General features: G+C 35.2%; 1 protein-coding gene across 2 annotated transcripts in view; it reads right to left on the bottom strand.

Moving 5' to 3' along the window:
* The window catches only part of Brms1l (BRMS1 like transcriptional repressor), a 33,801-nt gene extending 17,730 nt beyond the window's left edge, over positions 1-16,071 (bottom strand). For both annotated transcript variants that reach the window (XM_071607834.1, XM_027929528.3), the window contains exons 1-4: positions 15,802-16,071; positions 11,718-11,808; positions 7,755-7,882; positions 5,159-5,238 (exon numbers count right to left, since the gene is read on the bottom strand). In XM_071607834.1, the coding sequence (XP_071463935.1) occupies positions 5,159-5,238; positions 7,755-7,882; positions 11,718-11,808; positions 15,802-15,943 (441 nt within the window). In that variant the 5' untranslated portion in view covers positions 15,944-16,071. The remainder of the gene's footprint in view (positions 1-5,158; positions 5,239-7,754; positions 7,883-11,717; positions 11,809-15,801) is intronic.
* Positions 16,072-21,520: the final 5,449 nt, after the last annotated feature.

Raw genomic sequence — 21,520 nt, 5'->3', positions numbered from 1 at the left:
CTGGGAAAAAAGGTTAAAAATTTAATCAGCAAATGCCAAGCCAAATAAAACTAAACTGGGATAGCTGTTTTAATTATCAGACAAAATAGACTTCAAGATAAAAATCATTATTATAGAGAATCAAAGGAACAAAAATTATGGTTATTAAAAATATACAAAAATTCTAAATTGTGAGTCTGATATTAAAACACATGGATATACATATGTATATATAGAATATATACATATATAAAGAAAAAACTGACAAAAATACATGGAGATAATAGAAATTGAGCAAAAAAATCCCACATAAAATAGCAACAAAAAGAATAAAATTATTTAAAGGATAAACTTGAGATGAACAACTTGTATGTTGAAAACTAAAAAACATCACTGAGGAAAATTAAAGAAGACACAAGTAAATGGAAAGACATTCAGAATTCATGTACTAGAAGACTTAATGTTGTTAAAATGTCCATACTACCCAAAGTGATAGATAAAAGATAATCCCTAATCAAAATTCCAGTGGCATTTTGTACAGAAATAGAAAAAAAAAATCCTAAAGTTGATATGGAACTACAAAAGACCCCAAATAGCCAAAATAATCTTAAGCAAGAACAAAGTTGGAGGCATCAATATTACCTGATATCAAGATACATCACAAAGCTACAGTAATCAAGAGTATGGTACTAGCATAAAAACAGACATATAAACCAAAGGAATAGAAGGGAGAACACAAAAATAAACCCACTTAGGTAGAGTCAACTGATCTTCCCCAAGTTTACCAAGTACACACAATGGGAAAAAGTTAGCCTCTTCAAAAAATGATGATGCTGGGAAAACTGAGCATCTTCAAGTCAAAGAATGAAATTGGACATTTATCCTATACCATTCACAAAAATCAACTCAAAATAGATCAAGTATTAAACTTTATTACTGAGACTGCAAAACTCCGAGAAGAAAACATGCAAAATAAGCTTTATGACATTGGAATGGGAAAGGATTTTTTGGATAAGACTCTAAAAGCATAAACAACAAATGCAAAAATAGGCAAGTAAGACTGTTAAAATGGGGGCTGGGGTTGTGACTCAGTGGTGGAGCACCTGCCTGGAATGTGTGAGGTACTCGGTTTGATACTCAGCACAAGAAAGAAATTTTTAAAAAACAGACTGTTAAAATGAAAAATCTTGCTCACAGTAAAGGAAATAATTAAAGGAGTGAAAAGCAACCTATGGAATAGGACAAATATTTACAAATCATAGATCTGAATCCAACAATGGTTCAACATTAGGAAATACATTAATATAAATCATCACATTAATATATCAAGAGCAAAAAATGATAACTAAACTTAATAAATAAAAAGTATTTAATAAAATCTAACAACTATTCATGGTAAAAACCATAAGGTATTACTTCACACTGTTAGAATAACTATTATCATAAAGACAAAAGATAACAGTATTGGCAAGGATGGGGAGAAAAAAGAACCCATGCATACTATTGGTGGAAATGTACATTAATACAGCCATTATGGAAAACAGTATGGAGATGAATCAAAAAATTAAAAATACAACTATAGGACAATCCACTTCTCAGTATATACCCAAAAGAAATGAAATCAGTACTGAAAAAATACATCAAAGAGAGAAATGCACTCCCATCTTTACTATAGCATTATTTATAATACTCAAGACATGGAAACAACCTAAGGGTCTATCACTGAAGGGATGGATTTTTTTTTTAAATGTGGTGTATATTTATATGATGAAATATTATTCAACCTTTAAAAAGAAAAAAAAAATCCTGTCATTTGAACAACATATGTAAACCTAGAGGACATTACACTAAGTGAAAAAAAGCTGGGTACAGAAAGATAAATACTATATGATCTCACTTATATGTGGATTCTTTAAAAAAAAAAAAAAAATCAACTCACAGAAGCAGAGAATAGAATAGTAGTCACCAGGGGCTGGGAGTGGGAAGGGGAATGAGAAAAGCTGGTAAAAGGGTCTGAAGTTTCAGTAAGGAAAAATTAGTCCTAGAGATCTACTATATAGCATGGTGACTATAATTAACAAACACTGAAGCAAAAGAATAGAGTGGTGTTTGTCATGGGCTAGGAGAAGAGGTTAATGAAAAGTTGCTATTCCACTGACATAAAGTTTCAGTTATGCAAGATAATAAAGTTTTGGAGTTTTGCTGTGAAACCCTGTACCTATAGTTAACAATGCTGTATAGCACACTTAAAAAAAATTCTAAGAGGGGCTGGGGTTGTGGCTCAGCGGTAGAGCACTCACCTAGCACACGCAAGGCCCTGGGTTCGATCCTCAGCACCACATAAAAATAAATAAAGGTATTATGTCCAACTATAACTTTAAAAATATATATATATATATATTATATATATATATTTTTTAGAGGTCCAATGCAGTGGTACTTGCCTATAATCCCAGAAACTTCAGAAGCTAGGGCAGGAAGAACAGAAATTCAAAGCCAGCCTGAACAATTTAGTCTCAAAGTAAAAAATAAAAAGGCTAGGGATAGAGCTCAGTAGTGGAGTGTCCCTGGGTTCAATCCCTGTTACCAAAACAAAACAAGAAGCTTAATTCAATAGATTCAGACAAAACATTTAATAAAATCTGACAACTATTCATGGTAAAAATTCTTAGAAAACAATAATTAAAAGGAAATCTCCTTAACTTGATAAAAATTATTTACCAAAACTAAAAAATATATATATATATAACACTTATTGGAAAACTATTAGAAGCATTCTTAAGATTAAGAACATATGCCAAGGCTGGGCTTGTGGCTCAGTGTTAGAGTGCTTGACTAGCCTATGTGAGGAGGCACTGGGTTCAATCCTCAGCACCACACAAAAATAAATAAATAAAGGTACTGTGTTCATCTATAACTAAAAATATTAAAAAAAAACAAAAAAAAAACACAACAACACATGACAGGCATGGTTAAACCTGCCTGCATTCCCAGGTACTTGGGAAGCTGAGGCAAGAAGATCATAAGTTTGAGACCAGCCTGGGTAGCTCAGCAAGACTCCATCCCAAAAAAAAAACATAAAAAGGCTGGAAATGTAACTCAGTGGTACAGCACTTGCCTGGCACGTGTGAGACCCTGGGTTTAATCTCCAATAACACACACACACACACACACACACACACACACACACACAGACCAAGAACATGTCAATGATCAATGATGTCTGCTTTTATTGCTTCTATTCCATGTTGTACTGGAACACATGGATATTAGTGCCATTATAGCAAGTAAAACAAATTGAGGAAAACCAGAATAGAAGACACAAACTACCTTTATTCACAAATAACATAATTATCTCTATAGAAAATCTGAAAGAATCCATAATCAAATTATTAGACTTAAGAAAAAAGAAGGACTGGGATTGTGGCTCAGCAGTAGAGCACTCGCCTAGCATGGGCGGGACCCAGGTTTGATCCTCAGCACCACATAAAAATAAAGGCATTGTGTTGTGCCCACCTACACCTAAAAACTAAATGTTAAAAAAGAAAAGAAAGAAGGAGGAGGAGGAGGAGGAGGAGAAAAAAAGGGAGCTGGACGTGGTGGTGCACATCTGTAATGCCAGTTACTCAAGAGGCTGAAGCAAGAGGATGACAAGCAGGAAGATCACAAGCCTCAGCAACTTATCAAGACCCTAAGCAACTTAGTGAGACACTATCTCAAAATAAAAAATAAAAGGGGCTCGGGATGTGGCTCAGTAATTAAGTGCCGCTGGGTTCAATTCCTAGTGCCCCCCACCTCCCAAAAAAAGAAAAGTAGATAAGAAGCTGGATATAGTATCAATATACAAAGTTAACTTTTCTGTATAAAATAGAAAAAGCAATTTTTAAGTAGTTGTACTTAAGAAAAATTTACAATAACAATTTTAAGAAGGAAAAGAGCAAGGTAGGGTATCACATTATTAATACTCAGTAGATTGAAAGTTGTAGAAAAACATATTGTGATACTAGTGCAGAAATAGCCAAAAAGACCAATGTAACAGATGAAAAAAACTAGAAACAAGCCAGCATATACATAAATATTTAACACACAAGAGATGTACTGCTGATTTGTTGGAAAATGATAGATTAAATAAAACATTGACCTCACCTATCTAGATGCAAAAAAATAAAATTAGAACCACATTTATACCATACACAAAAATTAACTAAAGATAATTTGGCAATCTCAATGTTAAAAGCAAACTTTCAACTTTTAAAAGAAAAATACATTTTCCCAAAATGGAGAAGAAACAAAAGCACTTACTATAAAGGTAAGATAATACATTCAACTACATTAAAATGTAAAATTTGGGGGCTTCAAATCATCAAAAAGAATGCAAAGTTGCCATTGTGTGGGTAAAAACATGTGCAAAGCATATAACCAGCAAACCCTTTATATCCAGAATAGATAAAGGATATAATAAGGAAAAGACTAAAAACCCAATGCAAAGACAAAAAATATGAAAAAGTATTTCTCAGAAAAGGAAATCCAAGCAGCCAGGAAATATCAAAAAGATATTCATCTCAGTTGTAATCAAGAAAATTAAGCAACAAGCTCATTGTTTTTATACTATTTACTATTTAATTATATGGTTTATTATTAAAGTGAGATAAGAGTCAATATAAAGCTTGTCCTCTCATTTCTACCAGTCAAGGTTTCATGAAAATTTACCTGCAAAATTAGCAGAATGTTTTTAAACAATATTTGAAATAAACAGATCACATTGAAACACTTATTTTTTCACACAAAGAATACCGTCCTAAAATATGGAAATATGTCTATACAATCAGAAATTAATTCTATAGCCCAATATTCTGACTGCATCATTAGAGTATACATGTTTCAATCTAAAAGCCCATATTAATTATTAATTATATTAATATTTTCAGTGATGCCAGATGAGAATCATCACACAGTCTTTGTAGAGTATCACTTGAAAACTTTTTAAATTATCTCAGTTTTTTCTATGCTCCTCTGTGCTCTTTGCTAATATAGCTTTCAGTATGACTCTATTTTTTTTTAAACTCACACAAGAGATGAGATAAAGTACTATTTAATTTTACTTTACTTATTTTATGTACTTTTTAAATTACTGCACTCAGAAAAGGTTCAAAGAGACAGTTAAGCAAAATAACCGTACCTCACAATGCTGGCGAGAAGCTTGAATTTCACATTCATATTTGTTCTTTACAGATTCTAAGCAGAGCTCTCTATAGATTCCTGCAACAAACACAATTACTCTGATTATGTTAGCTATAAAGAGTTTCATTATTACTTCCCTACAGGAATTCAGTCCTCACCATATTTTAGAAGATGGATCAATAAGAAATTAATAAGCAGGCACATATCTGTGATCCCAGTAACTCAGGAGACTGAGGCAGGAGGATCACAAGCTCAAGGCAAGACAGGGCAACTTACTGAGGCCCTGTCTTCAAATAAAATAAAAGGGACTGGAGGTTGTAGCTCTGAAGTAGAGTGCTTCCCTAGCATGTGCAAGGACCTCGTTCAATCCCCAGTACCACAAGAAAAAAAAAAAAAGGAAAGAAAGTGAAAAGTGATTCTAACATTATCTTTAAAAACTAAAAATATAGCCGGGTATAGTGGCACACACCTGTAATCCCAGCAGCTCAGGAGGCTGAGATAGGAGGATTGCGAGTTCAAAGCCAGTCTCAGCAAAAGCAAGGCACTAAGCAACTCAGTGATACCCCGACTCTAAATAAAATACAAAATAGGGCTGGGGATGTGGCTCAGTGGTTCAATGTCCCTGAGTTCAATCCCCAGTACCAAAAAAAAATAAAAAACTAAAAATAAAAACAGGCTCATTTAAAATATACTCTGAGACAAGTTACTAAGAGTTTAAGAACTAGAAAGAAACTGCAATGATAATTTTTGTTCTTACTCCATTCTTCTAAAGAATGTTCCTAAATGTTTCATAAAGAATTACCAAAATGAAAAATAAAATCCTTTTTCTATGAGAAACAATACCAGAATAAAACTGACCAAATTATACTATTAAATCGCGTGAATGTACAAATATATAACAACAAATCACACTACTACATGTAATTATAATGCACCAATAAAAAAACAATGGGGAAAAAATCCCTCAGGTTTCTCAAAATAGAGACAATAGACTCTGGTTTCATCAATTATATATATTCAAAGTAACAGTTAGACACTATTCCCCTCAAAAACCACTATTTTTAAGCTACTATTTAGTTTCAGAGTCCTAGAGAATTTTATGTATAAACTGTTAAAATAAAATCCATGATGTTCACAGTACTCCTGACAGGGCTTCACCTGGATGACTGAAGCCCAAGAATATTTAACTTATAGGTAACAAGAAAATAGTACAAAAAAGGAAATAATGGCCATGCAAATATGCCATCACGAAAATGTGAAGTGAAGAACTCTGGATGTCTATACTAAGTTCTAAGACATTGTTTGCCCTAGAAATATAATTATCCCTTTTTGTATAGTAAAGACAGGAGATAGATACTGATACTATACCATTAACAAAACATTCACATATACTACTATTTGCAAAATCAAAAAGTAAGGGAAGCCACAGAGTAGAAAAGTGAACAGTTCATTAAAGTAATATTTCCTGATCATCCATTTAGGCTAAAACAATGTCAAAAGAAAATGAGGAACATTTTACTTTTAAGGGTAAGCCAAGTCAATATGAAAAGATAACAGGTTAATTATCATATATCATCTACATAATTAATATTAAGATCTAAAGAATAAAATTTAGTTTAAGATGAGTTTAGAATTTATTTTCAACAATGCTTAGGTATTATTTAACAGGTACATGAGGATTAATTAGCATCCCCCAAAAGAAAAACAATTGACATATCCATTAATTAAAGTTCACTTTTTAGTTTCACCATGAAAAAATTATGTTTTTTTGTTGTTGTTGTTGTTTTTGTTTTGTTTTGTTTTTGAGATGGGATATTGCAGGTCAAAATTCCCAGACTGGAGTGATCCTCCCTGCTTCACTCTCCGGAGTAGCTTGGACTATAGGTACATGCCACCAAGCCCAGTGCCATAGTGATCTTTCAGTACATATATCCCTTGATTATGAATGCTAGGACTCAACACTGAGACTAGATCCCAATTATAAACAGACTGAATTTTAACCATACAAATATAGTACATCCTATTCTATAATATCCTGATCAAACATTTTAAAAAATGCTTTTATACTTAAAAAAAAAAAAATCTACTACTTGGAAAAGTTGAGGCAGGAGGATCACTTGAATCTAGGAGATTGGAGCCAGTATGAGCAACATAGTGAGACCCCCGGATCTCTTAAAAACCAAAATAAAAATAATAAAAATCCTTCTCACTCTTACAGATTAAAAAGTATCAAAAGTACTTAAACTCTATTTCACAGGGAATTAAATTGTGATAGTAACAATATTTTTAATCAAAGTATCTTGGTTCAGTTTCTCCACACATAGACAGTATCTTTTCAACAACATTATGAGTGACCTAAGAGTTTTTCATTGTTTTTAAATCCCCCACAGCAGCCCACAAGAGGTTAACAAATAACTGAGCCAACAATTAATTTAAATATATGTGCAATTTAATGTAAACATTCAAGTATATCTGTAATCCTGTCCACGTGTAAATGTATTTGTGATCCCATCAACGGCAAACACTTCACAAACACCTTTAAAGCTAAGAAGTGTAGAATCTGCTATATGGAAAAAAATAGTTTACTTTCCTACCTGCTACCTTTGTACGAATTTGCATATTTTCTTGCAAAGTTGCCAGTGGTTCCAAATATTCTGGTGCTTTTCCAGCTATGACTTCTTGCAGTTTTGCATCCACCTGACTTAATCGTTCTTTATAAAGTCTTAACAAAGCAAAAATTAAGATGTTAATTTAAAAATTCCAACAAAGGCCAAAAATCTGCTGCTCCTATACATTATTTCTTCTTAATGTCATTTATATTCTAAGAACCTATATCAAATGTATTATTGCCTTAATCTCAAGTGGAGAATTCAATTATATTATTTTACTCCATGCATATAACGATAAGATAGAAATCTATGATTTTTTATAAGTATCACTCTTAAATTGTTAACTCACCGAAATTAACAATTCACTGAAATACAACTGAAAGCCAGGGACATTGGCAGACACCTGCAGTCCCAGCTACTCAGAGACTAAGGAAGGATGATTGCTTGAACACAGGAGTTCAAGGTCAGCCTGAACAACATAGTGATACCCATTTCAAAAAATGACAACAAAAATTGAAATAACTATATTAGGCACTCTTAATTTTTGTTTTTAATTGAAAAACAAACCAATTCTAAGAGAAAAAGTCATTTAAACATCAAGAAAAAAGGAAACCATTTGAGTAATTTAAATAGAGACATTACTAGTTGTCAAATAATTCCCTGGCTTCTCTCCAGTTTTCCTGAAAAGAACTCAGTATGATATTTAGCCTACTTAATTTTTTAAAAAGAACAGAAGAATTCAAGTGATGAAGGAAAGGCAATGAATGACTTTAGAACCTATGCTCTGGCCCTGTACAGTGGTGTGCCCCTGTAATCCCAGAGACTTGGGAGGCCAAGGCAAGAGGCTCACAAGTTCAAAACCAGCCCCAGCAACTTTGCAAAGTCCTGTCACAAATTAAAAAATAAAAAGCTTCAGGGATGTGGCTCAGTGGTTAAGTGCCCCTAGGTTAAAAACTCAGTACTCACAGCCTGTCCCCACAAAATAACATGTGATCAGGCATACCCAGTTCATCTCAACTACAAATGAAGAAGCTTTAACAAAATAGCTGCTCAATGAAATGAAAAATGGGGATGGAGCAGGAAGTTCCTGTTGCTCCTATTTATGAGTCTACTTTAATTTGCCAGCTGTCACAATACTTTAGTTTGATTATCAAAGACTGATCATGTAAGACAATTCGGTGTTTATTTTTGGCAATAAATATACTTCACAAATACTTAAGAAGGGAGACTATGGTACCCTGTACTAATTTCCAAAAGAAATCACTAACTATTCTTGTAGGTATTAGTATAACCAGCATTTGGCTTTTGAAAAACTTCGGGAAACTGGCTTTCATATTAAGTTCTGCTCTTCCTTCTTGAAAATATAAACCAATACAATTAAGACAATCAATATTAATTATGTATCATTGACCATTATAATTAGTATAAGAGGCAAGGCAAGTTTGAATGTTAATGCTATAATATCTCTTTTTTAGTTTTGTGGTCCCTTAGCAACCACAATATTATTTAGACAAATAACTGCCAAAATAATACATTGTCATGTCTGAGTCAAATTTTTCCAAAACCGAAGATACAATGATAAACAAATGTATAAAGTCAAGAAAGTAAATGATACTTATTTTTTTGAAACTATAACAACTACAGGGAAAACAACAAAAATTTTGATAGTCTCCAGTCCCATCCATTTACCAGCAAATGCCATAATTTCATTCTTCCTACAGCTGAGTAATACTCCATTGTGCATATGTATCACATTTTCTTTATCCATTCATCTATTGAAGGGCACCTAGTTTGGTTCCATAGTTTAACTACTGTGCATTGAGGTGCTATAAACATTGATGTAGCCACATCACTATAGTATGCTGATTTTAAGTCCCTTGGGGATATGCTGAGTAGTCAGGTAACCGGGTCAAATGGTGGTTCCATTCCAAGTTTTCTGAGGAATCTCCATACTGCTTTCCAGAGTGGTTACACCAATTTGAAGTCCCATCAGCAATGTATGAGTGTGCCTTTTTCCCCACATCATCACCAACATTTATTGTTATTTGTATTCTTAATCACTACCATTCTGACTGGAATGAAAGGGAATTTCAGTGTAGTTTTAATTTGCACTACTAGTGATGTTGAACATTTTTTCATATATTTGTCGACCATTTGTATTTCTTCTTCTGTGAAATGTCTGTTTAGTTCCTTAGACCATTTATTGATTGGGTTATTTGTTTTTTTGGTTTTAAGTTTTTTTCAGTTCTTTGGAGATTAATGCTGTATCTGAGGTGCAGGTGACAAAGATTTTATCCCATTCTGTTGGCTCTCTTTAAGTTCTTGATTTGTTTCCTTTGCTGTGAAGAAGCTTTTTAGTTTGACACAATCCCATTTACTTCTTGTGCTTTAGGAGTCTTGTTGAGGAATTCAATTCCTAAGCCGACATGACAGATTTGAACCTATTTTTTCTTGTAGTAGGTGCAGGGTCTCTGTCTAATGCCTAGGTCTTTGAGTTTTGTGCAGGGTGAGAGACAGGGGTCTAATCATTTTATTACATATCGATTTCCAGTTTTCCCAGCATCATTGTAGATGAGGCTATCTTTTCTCCAATGTATGTTTCTGGGACCTTTGCCTAGTATGAGATAACTGTATTTATGTGGGTTGGTCTCTGTGTCTTCTATTCTCTAACATTGGTCTTCATATCTGTTTTGGTGCCAATACCATACTGTTTTTGTTACTAGAGCTCTGTAGTATAATTTAAGGTCTGGTATTGTGATGCCTCCTGCTTCACTTTTCTTGCTAAAGATTGCTTTGGCTATTTTGAGCCTCTTATTTTTCCAAATGAATTTCATGGCCACTTATTCTATTTCTTGAAAAATGCCACTGGAAGAATGTAGTTGTTTTTTGTTTTTAATTTTATTTATTTTAGTTGCTGATGGACCTTTATGTTTTATTTATATGTGGTGCTGAGAATCAAACCCAGTGCCTCACACATTCAAGGCAAGTATTCTACCACTGAGCCACAACCCCAGTTTCCAATGTAGTTGTTTTTTAATGTGCATTTACATCTATCCTATGTTCTATCAAATCATGGGAGTCCATTCTTCTGTTGCCAACTCACATAAGAGTGCTGGCATTAGAACAGGAGGTTAAAGGTTAAAAAACAGTATCTATTAAGTACCTACCACATGCCAGGCAAACAAACAACATTGCTTCTCATTCCTCACAATAGATAGTAAGAACTCCATGATTATCCCCTTTAAATCAGTCAAAAAAGCATGGATTCAGAGCTTTTGTTTTTTCTACTCTACCACATTTTCTCCAAAATAATATGCTTTATGTGAAAGGAACACAGTACCACTGAAAGGCAAAAGCCTCGCTTCATTCATCACTTTCTGATAAATTACACAAAGCAGTTAACCTCTCTAAGCATTAAGTCTTTCAACCTTACAGAGTTGCTGCAAGAAGCTAAATAACACATATAAAACATATAATGTACATATTATCAAATGTAAGATAGAAACAAAATGACTTTGTTTCTATCTTACATTTGATAATATGTACATTATATGGGAAATATTTGGGAAATATTCTATTTTATTCTCAATTTTTAAAAATGCTATCTTTAGGGATTTAGTCAACAAAGGAATGAATGAAACAGATTAGAACCAAAGGTGCAAAAATCCATGGAAAACATTTTAATCACTGATATCCACACAGAAATCTTAAAACTCCACTCCACCACCCAAAAAAAAAAAAAAAAAAAAAAAAAGCCTGCCTCAAAACCCTCAGTTTAGTTAATGAGGTCTTTGGCAAGTAAACAATAGTTGAAGCCTCTCTTTCAGAACAGCCAGTCCCACAAAACACAAAAGGCAAAAAGTTGAAACAATGTAATTGCTCTCCCACTGGTATATATGTGACATATTTGAGACTCAGTGACAATGACCTTCTGAAATCACTACTTACTGATCTTTGAGATCTGTAAACTGTTTTTCAAGATTGGACATTTCATCTAAACATTCCATTCTTCTTCTTTCACAGTCTTCATCATCCATTTCTGTTAATTAAAAAAAAAAAGCAAATATCAAAGATAATATTGTGTTACAAATATATCTGAAGTTAATTCAAAAAGAAAAAAAAAAAAGCAGCTGGGGGTGGTGGCAACTCTGTAGGCTAAGGCAAGAGGATCACCAAGTTTGAGGCCTGCTCAGCAGCTTAGTGAGGCACTAAGCAACTTAGGAAAACCCTCTCTCAAAATAAAAAAATCAAAAAGGGCTGGGGATGTGCCTCAGTGGCAAAGTGTCACTGGGTTCAATCCCTAGTACCAAAAAAGGGGAAAAAAAGTAACATGAAGTTGATGTGCAAGATCTATATTAAGCTTTAAGAGAAAATAAACATTTATCCAAAATATTTTCCACTACAGAATTAATCTAAAATAAAGAAGAGAGTTTTAACTAAAGTGATCTCTACACTTTATGTTTATTCATTTTACTATTATGTCAAAGGACTTACTGTAAGCTATGACTATAAAGTAATCAACCTACTTTTGGTGTGTTCTCCACAACTCAACCAGAACTTAGCACCAAAAATGATGTGTCCTTAAAAGGTTAACACTGATCAAACATACTTCTGGAGTTCTTCCCTAAGAACTGCTCACATAGCTGATTTGCCAATCACATAAGAAAGAAAACTAGCCAGCGCCTGTAATCCCTGCTACTCAGGAAGCTAAGGCAAAAAGATCAAAGTTTAAGGTCAGCCTGGACAACTCAGCAAGACCTGGCCTCAAAATAAAAAATAAAAAGGATTGGGGATATAGTTCAGTGGATACAGTGCCCCTGGGTTTAATTCCCAGTACTGGAGAAAAAAAAAGAAAACTAATCTCATTATGTTTACCATAAGTTATCTTGGACTGATACTCATGCTCCCACTGTGTCCTCTTCCCAAATTTCTGTCAGTGAGAAAGAGGCAAATGAGGAAAAAACAAGCAAACTTTTTTATGGAAAACAACTGTTAGTTACCAGGTCTGTCCTATATTTCACATCTTTATTTTTATATCACATATATTCAACACTAAATGAATCAAAATAAATGAAGCACAAATTTATGTGCATCTTAATATTCATCAAAATAATGTTCAAATCATGAGAGTTAAATTGTTTTCAGTTATTTTCATACAGCAAGTATATGATTCCTTTTAATTTTCTAAAACAGATTTATAATAATTCTGGTTTTTAATAGCTTACTCCTTGGCTATTTAAAACCTGGTCCCTCCGGGCTAGGGTTGTAGCTCAGCAGTAGAGCACTCGTCTAGAACGAGCGAGGTCCTGGTTTCATCCTCAGCACCATATAAAAATAAATAAAATAAAGACATTGTATCCAGTTACAACTAAAAAATAAATACTAAAAAAAAAACCTGGTCCCTCAACATGACTCACTTCCCAAATTCTTTGGTTAGTGGAGGTTTCTCTGTAGCCTTAGGATCTGCTCAGTACCAAGGTTTGAGAAGAATAAAACTGGAAGTTTAACATGCAAGATGTCTGGTAGAACAATTTTACAAGAAGGAGAGCTGAAAAATGTATTTAAATAATTTCTCTGCAAACAAAAAATCTGTCTTGTAGGTCAATGTGGTAATGCGCACCTGTAATCCTAGCTACTCGGAAGGCCAGGGGGCGAGGACTGCAAGTTTGAGCCCCACTTGGGAAGGTGGCAAGACCCTGTCTCAAAAAATAAAAAAGGTTAGGGGTGTAGACTGGTCGTAGAACAACATGAGTTCAATCTCCACTACCAAAAAAAAAAAAAAGATTGTTTTTTAACTTGTAGTTCAAATTATCATTATAATTCTCACTAATTGCATTGTTTATTATTCTCTAAAATGAGATTTAAAATAAGTTAAAAATCACAACAAAAATATAAAATAAGAGTGGAAGAATTTTAACAAACAAAATGTAATTTTGTGAGATCCTAGTAACTAATAAAAAAACAAAGAATGGGGCTGGATTTGTGGCTCAGTGGTAGAGCATTTGCCTAGCACATGAGGCCCTGGATTCAATCCTCGGCACCACATAAAAAATAAATGAACAAAATAAACTACTTAAAAAAAAGTTACTTCATTTAAAAAAAAAAAAAAAGAAAGAATGGGGCTAGGGATGTAGCTCAGTGGTAGAGCACTTGCCTAACATGTATAGGACCTTGGGTTTAATCCCCAGCATTGAAAAAAAAAAAAAGTTAAATAATAAAAGTAAAGAATACTTGAAAACAAAATGCTTTCCAGATCTAGGAAACAAATTCAAACAATCTAGATGTTCTCTCTCTATATTCCCCACTTTTGAAATCTTACCTACTTCCATGTCTATATAAATGACCTTAGAATTATTTTTCCCATTCTAGGCAGGTTCCAACACCTTTCAGCACTTGTCAGTTTGGGCATTCTTACTTAAATATACCACAATCCTCTCAAAAGGAAGATGCCTAAAATTCTTTACCTTTCATCTTCATTCCACATGTTTTGCATTTCTATTTCTGTTGATGCTACAACCATTTTCCTTATATCTGGGTTTTTTTCTTAACTTTCACTCCTTAACTTGTATTTATCAATCCTTTTTTATGCCTTCTTTGAAATCTTTCACACCTATACCTTCCTTTTTCCTTTCCTGGCTCAAGTTCTTCTCCTAACCAAACTGGTTTTCTCACTCTTTTGAATAAGTCCTAATCTCTTCCCTTTGCACTTGCACTTACATTCTTTGTCCGATAGGAACAATAGAACATTACTCCCCCCAATTCAAACTTTACTCATTCCTCAAGATAATTAAGGTAATCCCATCTTCTTCAACTAGCCTTTGCTGACCGCCCAGCTCTGAAAATATTTACTCTGCCCCTGAATTCCTACCTTATTGTATATAGCTGAGCATTCATCTGGCAATTTAATCTAATTGTGACTTATGACAGCTCTTTAAAACCAGATCATAACTATTTATTTATATCTTATACAGGGTAGTGTCCTGGGCTGCACAAATAAGCCACTCATATTTATTTTTGAACAGCTGATATATTGATAGAAAGGACTGACATCCTCCCATGGAGATTTTCTGAAAAGCAAACCTGTAAAGAAGGCATGGGGTGATAATAGACTGTCATCAACCCACCATCAATGTTTCCCTTATGCAGCCAAAATTAGGCCAAGACAAAGAAGTCAGTCTCAACCTAATTATATGGACAAACGGAAAAGAATCCAGATAATCACAAATTCCATTCCTTTTTGAATAACCATTTCTAAAAGTTTGTAAAATGTGTGTTGTTAATCTGCCCTATCCATCTACTCCCCCAAATCTGAAACAGCTCAAAGGTTAGAAAAGATTGAAGGAAAAGATTAAAGATTTCAACACTGACCCAAATCAGCCTATGAAGATCTAAAACAACCCCAGATGTTGGTACCCTGCTCTCAGATTTGAAAAACTTCAGGAAGATACTACAAACCGGACAGCTCCCAAATTAGCCCCAGAAAGAGCACTGGAATAAAGTGCGGATGACGGGCTGACTTGCAAGCGAAGGTTAATTAGTTCTAAATCAGCCACGGACCGATACAAATCTATCCCTAGCCCCGACAACCATCCACGCAGAGAAGTACAGGTTGCATGTGTGAAAATAAGGAAAGAAGTCGGTTGTCTGAGGACAGAAGGCATTTCCTCGGTCTTTCTGACAAGTTGCGGGGCGTTCCCCGCCCGGGCTCGTAGTCCCAGGGCACTGCCGGTAGTCCCAAGGGTGGGTCCCACATGGAGCAGGGTGGGTCCCACATGGAGCAGGATGCCTCCACGTCCGAGAGCAGGACAAGCCCAGGCTCGCGCCGCTCTGCCCCGAGGACTGGAACCTGCCCAGAGCCGGGCAGAGCCCCGCGACCGGTCCGGGTGCAGCCTGGGGCCAGGAGCCAGTCTCCGCCCCTTCCCTATTTCCCCGCCCCGCTCTCCCAGAAGGACGCAGCTACCGGCGTGCGGAGAGCGGCCTGTCGCGTTCCTGGCTCAGCGACTCTGGTTCCCAGCTCCGCCGGGTCACGCACCTGAGCTATCTCCATCCTCAGAGACCGACGAGCTCTCAGTGTCCTCGTCCTCGGAGCTGCTCCCCTCATTTTCGGCGTAGTCCACCTCCATCTCATCGTGATGGTTCGTCTCTTTCTTATCCCCTCGGGAATGGACCGGCATTTTCCAGCCACGCCGTCGCTTCCCACTCCCGGCGCCCAGCCCGGCCACCGCCGCTTCAATGAAGGGCGCGCGGAACGCCCCAACCCACCCAGCGGCCGAGCTCTCTCTGAAACCCCTCGGCTCCTCCCCGCCCCCGGCCCGGACCTCACAACCTAACCCGCAGGCTCCGCGCTGGGAGCTCTGCCATTGGCGGAATCCGCCCCCCGATTTGGGGGCGGGGCTTGCGTTTCTGGGGCACGGTTGGTTGCTCGTAATTACTGCGCGGCCTTCCGGTGTGTGTCGGGAGTTGTAGTCCGTAGTATGCAGACTGCAGGGGCTGCAGGCTTCCAAGGTTCAGCAGTCTTGATCACGTCTTGCGTCTGGACTTCAAGTCCCACAAGGCACGAAAGCAGACACACTCGATCGCAGTTTATAAACTAAACAGAAACAGATTGTGTGAATTTGGTCCGTATTTATCTTTTTCCCGCCAATTGATTGTCTGACCTCCCTAGGCTTTTGAGATGCTACTGTAAGATGAAAGAGGCTTTACCTACTGTTTGAGCCTGGAGAACTGGAGAATCATCTCTTCTACCTTAGTGTCTTTATACCACCAATAAACTATTACATTGATTAGTAACTGTACAAAATAATTAGCACTTTCTATGTTGCACAAAAATCTTTAAATTGTTTTTGCAACTTTTGCAATAAAAAATATAGAGGGGAAGGAAGTATTATCTCGGCATTTTCAATCTAGTATTTTTTGCATTTTATTTTTTTTACCAAATGTGTCCGGAAGATACCACCAGTCTTGATTCAACTTTAGTTTTCAATGAAAAATACGTTTGATTAAATGAGGTATTTTCTCCAAGATAGGTTACATAGACGAGGAAGATTCAGAAAGTATTGTGTTCATTATAACTCATATTACCCTCATTATTAATCAAATTTACCTGTGTCCGATATCTTGGTAAGCTCATTACATGAATTATGTGGTTCAATTCTCCGTTTAATAACCCTTGTTTCGGGTGCCATTATTATCCCCATTTTACAGCTAAGGAATGTTCAATTGCAGACAAATCTTAAAACTACATTATCAGTTATGAAGATGGATAATTTGCTACTGAAAGCTATTTAATAGAATATTGTACATTGTTTAGCATTTCTTTCTCAAACATGAGATCCAAAGATATTTGATGACATCCAGTTAGGACTGGGGTTGTAGCTCAGTGATAGAGCACTTGCCTAGCACATGTGAGGCACTGGGTTGGATCCTCAGCTGATACATAAAAATTAATTAATTAATTAATTAATTAATTAAAGGTATTGTGTCCATCCACAACTAAGGGGGAAAAAGCTTTTAAAAAAAGAGCATTCAGTCATAATTTTATTAAAGTCAGTTTGTAATTAATGAAATATTTCAGAAAACATTTTAAAAGCTACCCATCTCCTACAGAGAATAAGGGACCCTCCTTATTTAAAGTCAACCTGCTTCTTTTCTCACTCTAGTCACCAAAACTGAACTTTTTGTAGTTGCTAAACACATAAGTTGTTTCCTATTTCAATATCTTTCACCTTCTATTCCTTCTGCAAGCCTGCTCCCCTCCTTTTCTTTTCAGCACATTTTCTTAACAGTACACATCACCACCAGGAACTCCACCATGTGTGCCATCAGGGTATTGTTGTGCTTTACAGTTGACAACTTTGTATTTGTTTCTATCACACTGTATTGTGAATTGTTTAGCAAACATATGTTGGATTCTGAGTTCCTTGAGAGCAGTCTTAGTCAGGGAAACAAATTCAAAATCAAGTAGTAAACAAGCAGGTAAAGATGGAAATGTCATGTGAATAATATGGAGTAAAGGGGGGCAGCTGCTTTATTACTACCAGCTAGTTGTCACTACCTGAGAATTCTGGCCTAATATGTCAGACCTTCTCATTTTCAAGAAAAACTGGAAATTCAGAGCTTTATATGAATTATTCTGATTTGTAAACATTATCTCAACAGAGTTTTTTTTTTTAATTTGTTTCTTAAACTGCAGACCAAATAAAAATACTGTGGGTAAAATCCCTGACCTCTTTGTTATATCAGCAGCTAGCTCAGTGTGTGCTAAATAGTAACAATTGCCTAAATTTCTGATCATTCTTTATGTGCCAAGCACTGTTACATACTTTAAATTATTTCATTTAATCCTCATAATAACTCTGTAAGGGTTATTACATCCTCCATTTTATAGATGAAGAAACTCAGGCATCAAGCAGTTAGATGATGTGGCCAAGATTACAACGCTAATAATAGCAGATCTAAGATTTAAACTCAGGCAGTCTAATATTAGAGTCTATATGCAACTACTGACATACAGGGCACCTCTATTGAGTACTTTCTGTTGTTTCTGCCATTCAAAGAAAAACAGAAAGAAGTTGGAGAGAGGGAGGAACAGGCTTAAGCATTGAACCAATTGATTAAATCTGGCAAAACATATAATCTCCTGTCATTTGTAAAATGAGAAGTTTACATTATGTTACTTTCAAATTCTCTTCCAGCTCTAAAATTCCTGCCATGATTAAATTTATATTTAAAGCAGACAAAATGATAGATTAGCCAAGCATGATGGCACATGCCTATAGTCCCAGCATTTAAAGGCTGAGGATGAAGGGTCACTTGAGCTCAGGAGTTCAAGGCCAGCCTAGGCAACAGACTCTGTCCAAAAATAATAATAGCAATAGGAGATTATGTATGATTATATTTCACCTAAGGGAAGAGTTTCTCTTCACTTTCCCCAGATTTTAGAAAAGATATATACAAAACATAAGAGAAACCATAAGGGTGAAAAGTTAAGTCTAGGAAAGAATATTATTGATATAGAAAATGCAAATTACTTAGTGAAATCAGAATGAAATTTCCTCAATCAAGGCAGTTAAAGAGGTAGTAGTGATGCCTTGTATTTATGCAGCATTTCGTATTTTATGTAGGGCTTATGCAAACATTGGTTACATTTTAAGCCTCACTTTTAAAAATCAATCCATTCATATTTATACATTCTTGAGAGCCCTCTGGAACTCATGATTGGTCATCAGCAATACCTCTTATATCTTCGTCCTCTTCTCTGAACTGTCCCTTGTACTTTCTTGTTCTAAAGGAAATATGACCCTTCCTTAGGACAAAGCTTCCTTTGTACTCTTCCTCCCACTGAGTCTTGTCATGAAGTGTCTTCCTTTATTTTTTCTATGTTCCTTCCTCCATTCCTCCCTAAAACTCCAACTTGTCATCTCTATCATGACTGTCATCTACAAACCTCCAGAACCATATTCTCTCTCTCTCTCTCTCTCTCTCTCTCTCTCTCTCTCTCTCTCTCTCTCTCTCGGAGGTGTTTACAAGGAATTGAACTCAGAGGCGCTTAACTACTGAACCACATCCCCACCCATTTTTATTTTGAGACAGGTTTCCATCAAGTTGCTTAGAGTTTCAATAAGTTACTGAGGTTAGCCTGGAACTTGCAGTCCTGGAATTGCAGGTGTGTGCCACCACCTGCAATCAATGTCATTCTAACAATATGTCTATGATAAGTCTTGGCCATTTAGTATTTATGAAGATAATCCTATACCACTCAATTCCCTACTGGATTTATTCTGGTATAGAGTAGACATAAAATAATTGTTGCATTTCCTTCTAATGTTCTTCCTATATCTTTTGAGGGTACAGTATTTTTCTAATCAATTTTATTGAAAAATTTAATATGACATAATAAAGCAAATACCTAGAAAGGTCTTTAAAATATTATATTATACCATGTTTTGTCAAAAGCTTCACATTTTACCACCTTCACTTCAGATTCTCCTTAATTCCTATTTGCTCCTTTTCTGACTGGTGGTTTTGATTATCTTACATATGCACATACTATTTTATATATCTACAATATTCCTCAATAATACATAGTATTTGTTTTAAATCATGATCATATTTTCAAATGATGTTAAATACTGTGAATCATGCTACAACTTTTTCCTAATCAGTGTTTTTTAAGACTTTTCCATTGTGATAGAGATGGCTCAATTCAGTTATTTTTGCATACTCTAATGTGTTTGTTGGTTAAATTATATGTCATTGAATGAATAATACAAATTAACAATTTGCTTGTTAATGGATATTTAAGTTGCTTCCAAGTTTTTCACTATTAAAAACAGTTGTCTCAATGAATATTGTTGTCTGGATCATTTAGGGCATATGTATGAGAATTTCTCTAGATCAGTGATCTTTAAAATGGGATATGTGTATCCAGAAACCATGGGGACAGGAAGGAAATATTAACGTTTCTGTTTACAAAATTTTCAGTTTCACCTGTTTGTGGAATAAAGTGGATAAAAGGAAGCAGCTAGAATTCCATGTTTTCTTCTGATTTGTCCTCATTGTATTCCTCTTGTTTTTCTGTTTAATCAGCAGATCCTGCCTCTCAAAGAAAGCAAACAATTCCAAGCTCCACCACATGATGGAGCTGAGACACCAGCTACACAATCCACAAACCTTGTCACTACTGATTGACCAGGCCAGATACTGATAGTTACAAAAACAAAGGCAGAAGACCAGAGGCTGCAACTAATAGTACTTGAATCAGAGTAAACATTTTCATCATTCAAACTAAGTGGACTTTAGGGACCTACATTGGCCACTAAATGAGACCAATTTTTAATTATGCTAATTATATAAGACTGGTTTCAATTGCTTAGGAAAGAAAGAAAGGAGCTTGAAATAGCCTTTCACAGGTTACAGGAGCTATCCTTATATTAATTGTGTATTTACCAAAATTACCAAAAATAGTTCTAAGATTAGCTCAATTCTAAATTTGAAAACACTGTTAACATTTTCATATTATTTCATTATCTCATGACAAATTATAATGTGCTTTTCTGTAATCAATACCTTGTTTAAGTAGAGAGATTTTTTCCTTTCCTCTAATTTTTCTCAAGAGTAAATGTTTTATATACAATTTTTAAAATCTATATTGTTCCTCTTCAGAGAACTTTTGGTATAGTTTATTTTTGAGTGGGCCTCCTAGTATCCATTCCCTTTTTGAGGTAATGGCACCCTGACTTTCAAGAACTCCCTCTGCTTCATTGAGCCCATGCGATTTAAATGACTAATCAGAATATTACATCATCCTGGTTTAGGATTGGACAAGTGAAACCTAGGTCATGATGGGCATTGTTAGAACTTTTATTAGAGCCATCTCTTCCTTTTGAAATTAAAAATCCTATTAATTCTGTAAGCCTAGGTTTTCTAGAGCCATATCTCCTTCCACACGTGACTATGGATAGGGTTGGGGGGTCAACACAGAAGAAAGGCAAACTTGAAATAGTGTGAGAAAAAAATTCCTGATGCCATTATTTAAGTATCTAGAAGTAGGTATGCTCAATGTTAATCTTTAGTCTTTCAGTTATATGAACCAATAGTTTCTTCTTTTTTTATTTTTTACTTTTTTATTCTCTGCATCACTCTGAATTTTTTAATTTGTTATATATATGCATTACAATTCATATTACACATATAAAGCACAATTTTTCATATCTCTGGTTGTACACAAAGTAGAGTTACACCATTTGTGT

This window comes from Marmota flaviventris, chromosome 2 (genome assembly GCF_047511675.1).
Source record: "Marmota flaviventris isolate mMarFla1 chromosome 2, mMarFla1.hap1, whole genome shotgun sequence".
NCBI lineage: Eukaryota > Metazoa > Chordata > Mammalia > Rodentia > Sciuridae > Marmota > Marmota flaviventris.
Note: the sequence above shows the minus strand (reverse complement) of the source record. Positions and strands in the feature narration are given on the sequence as shown.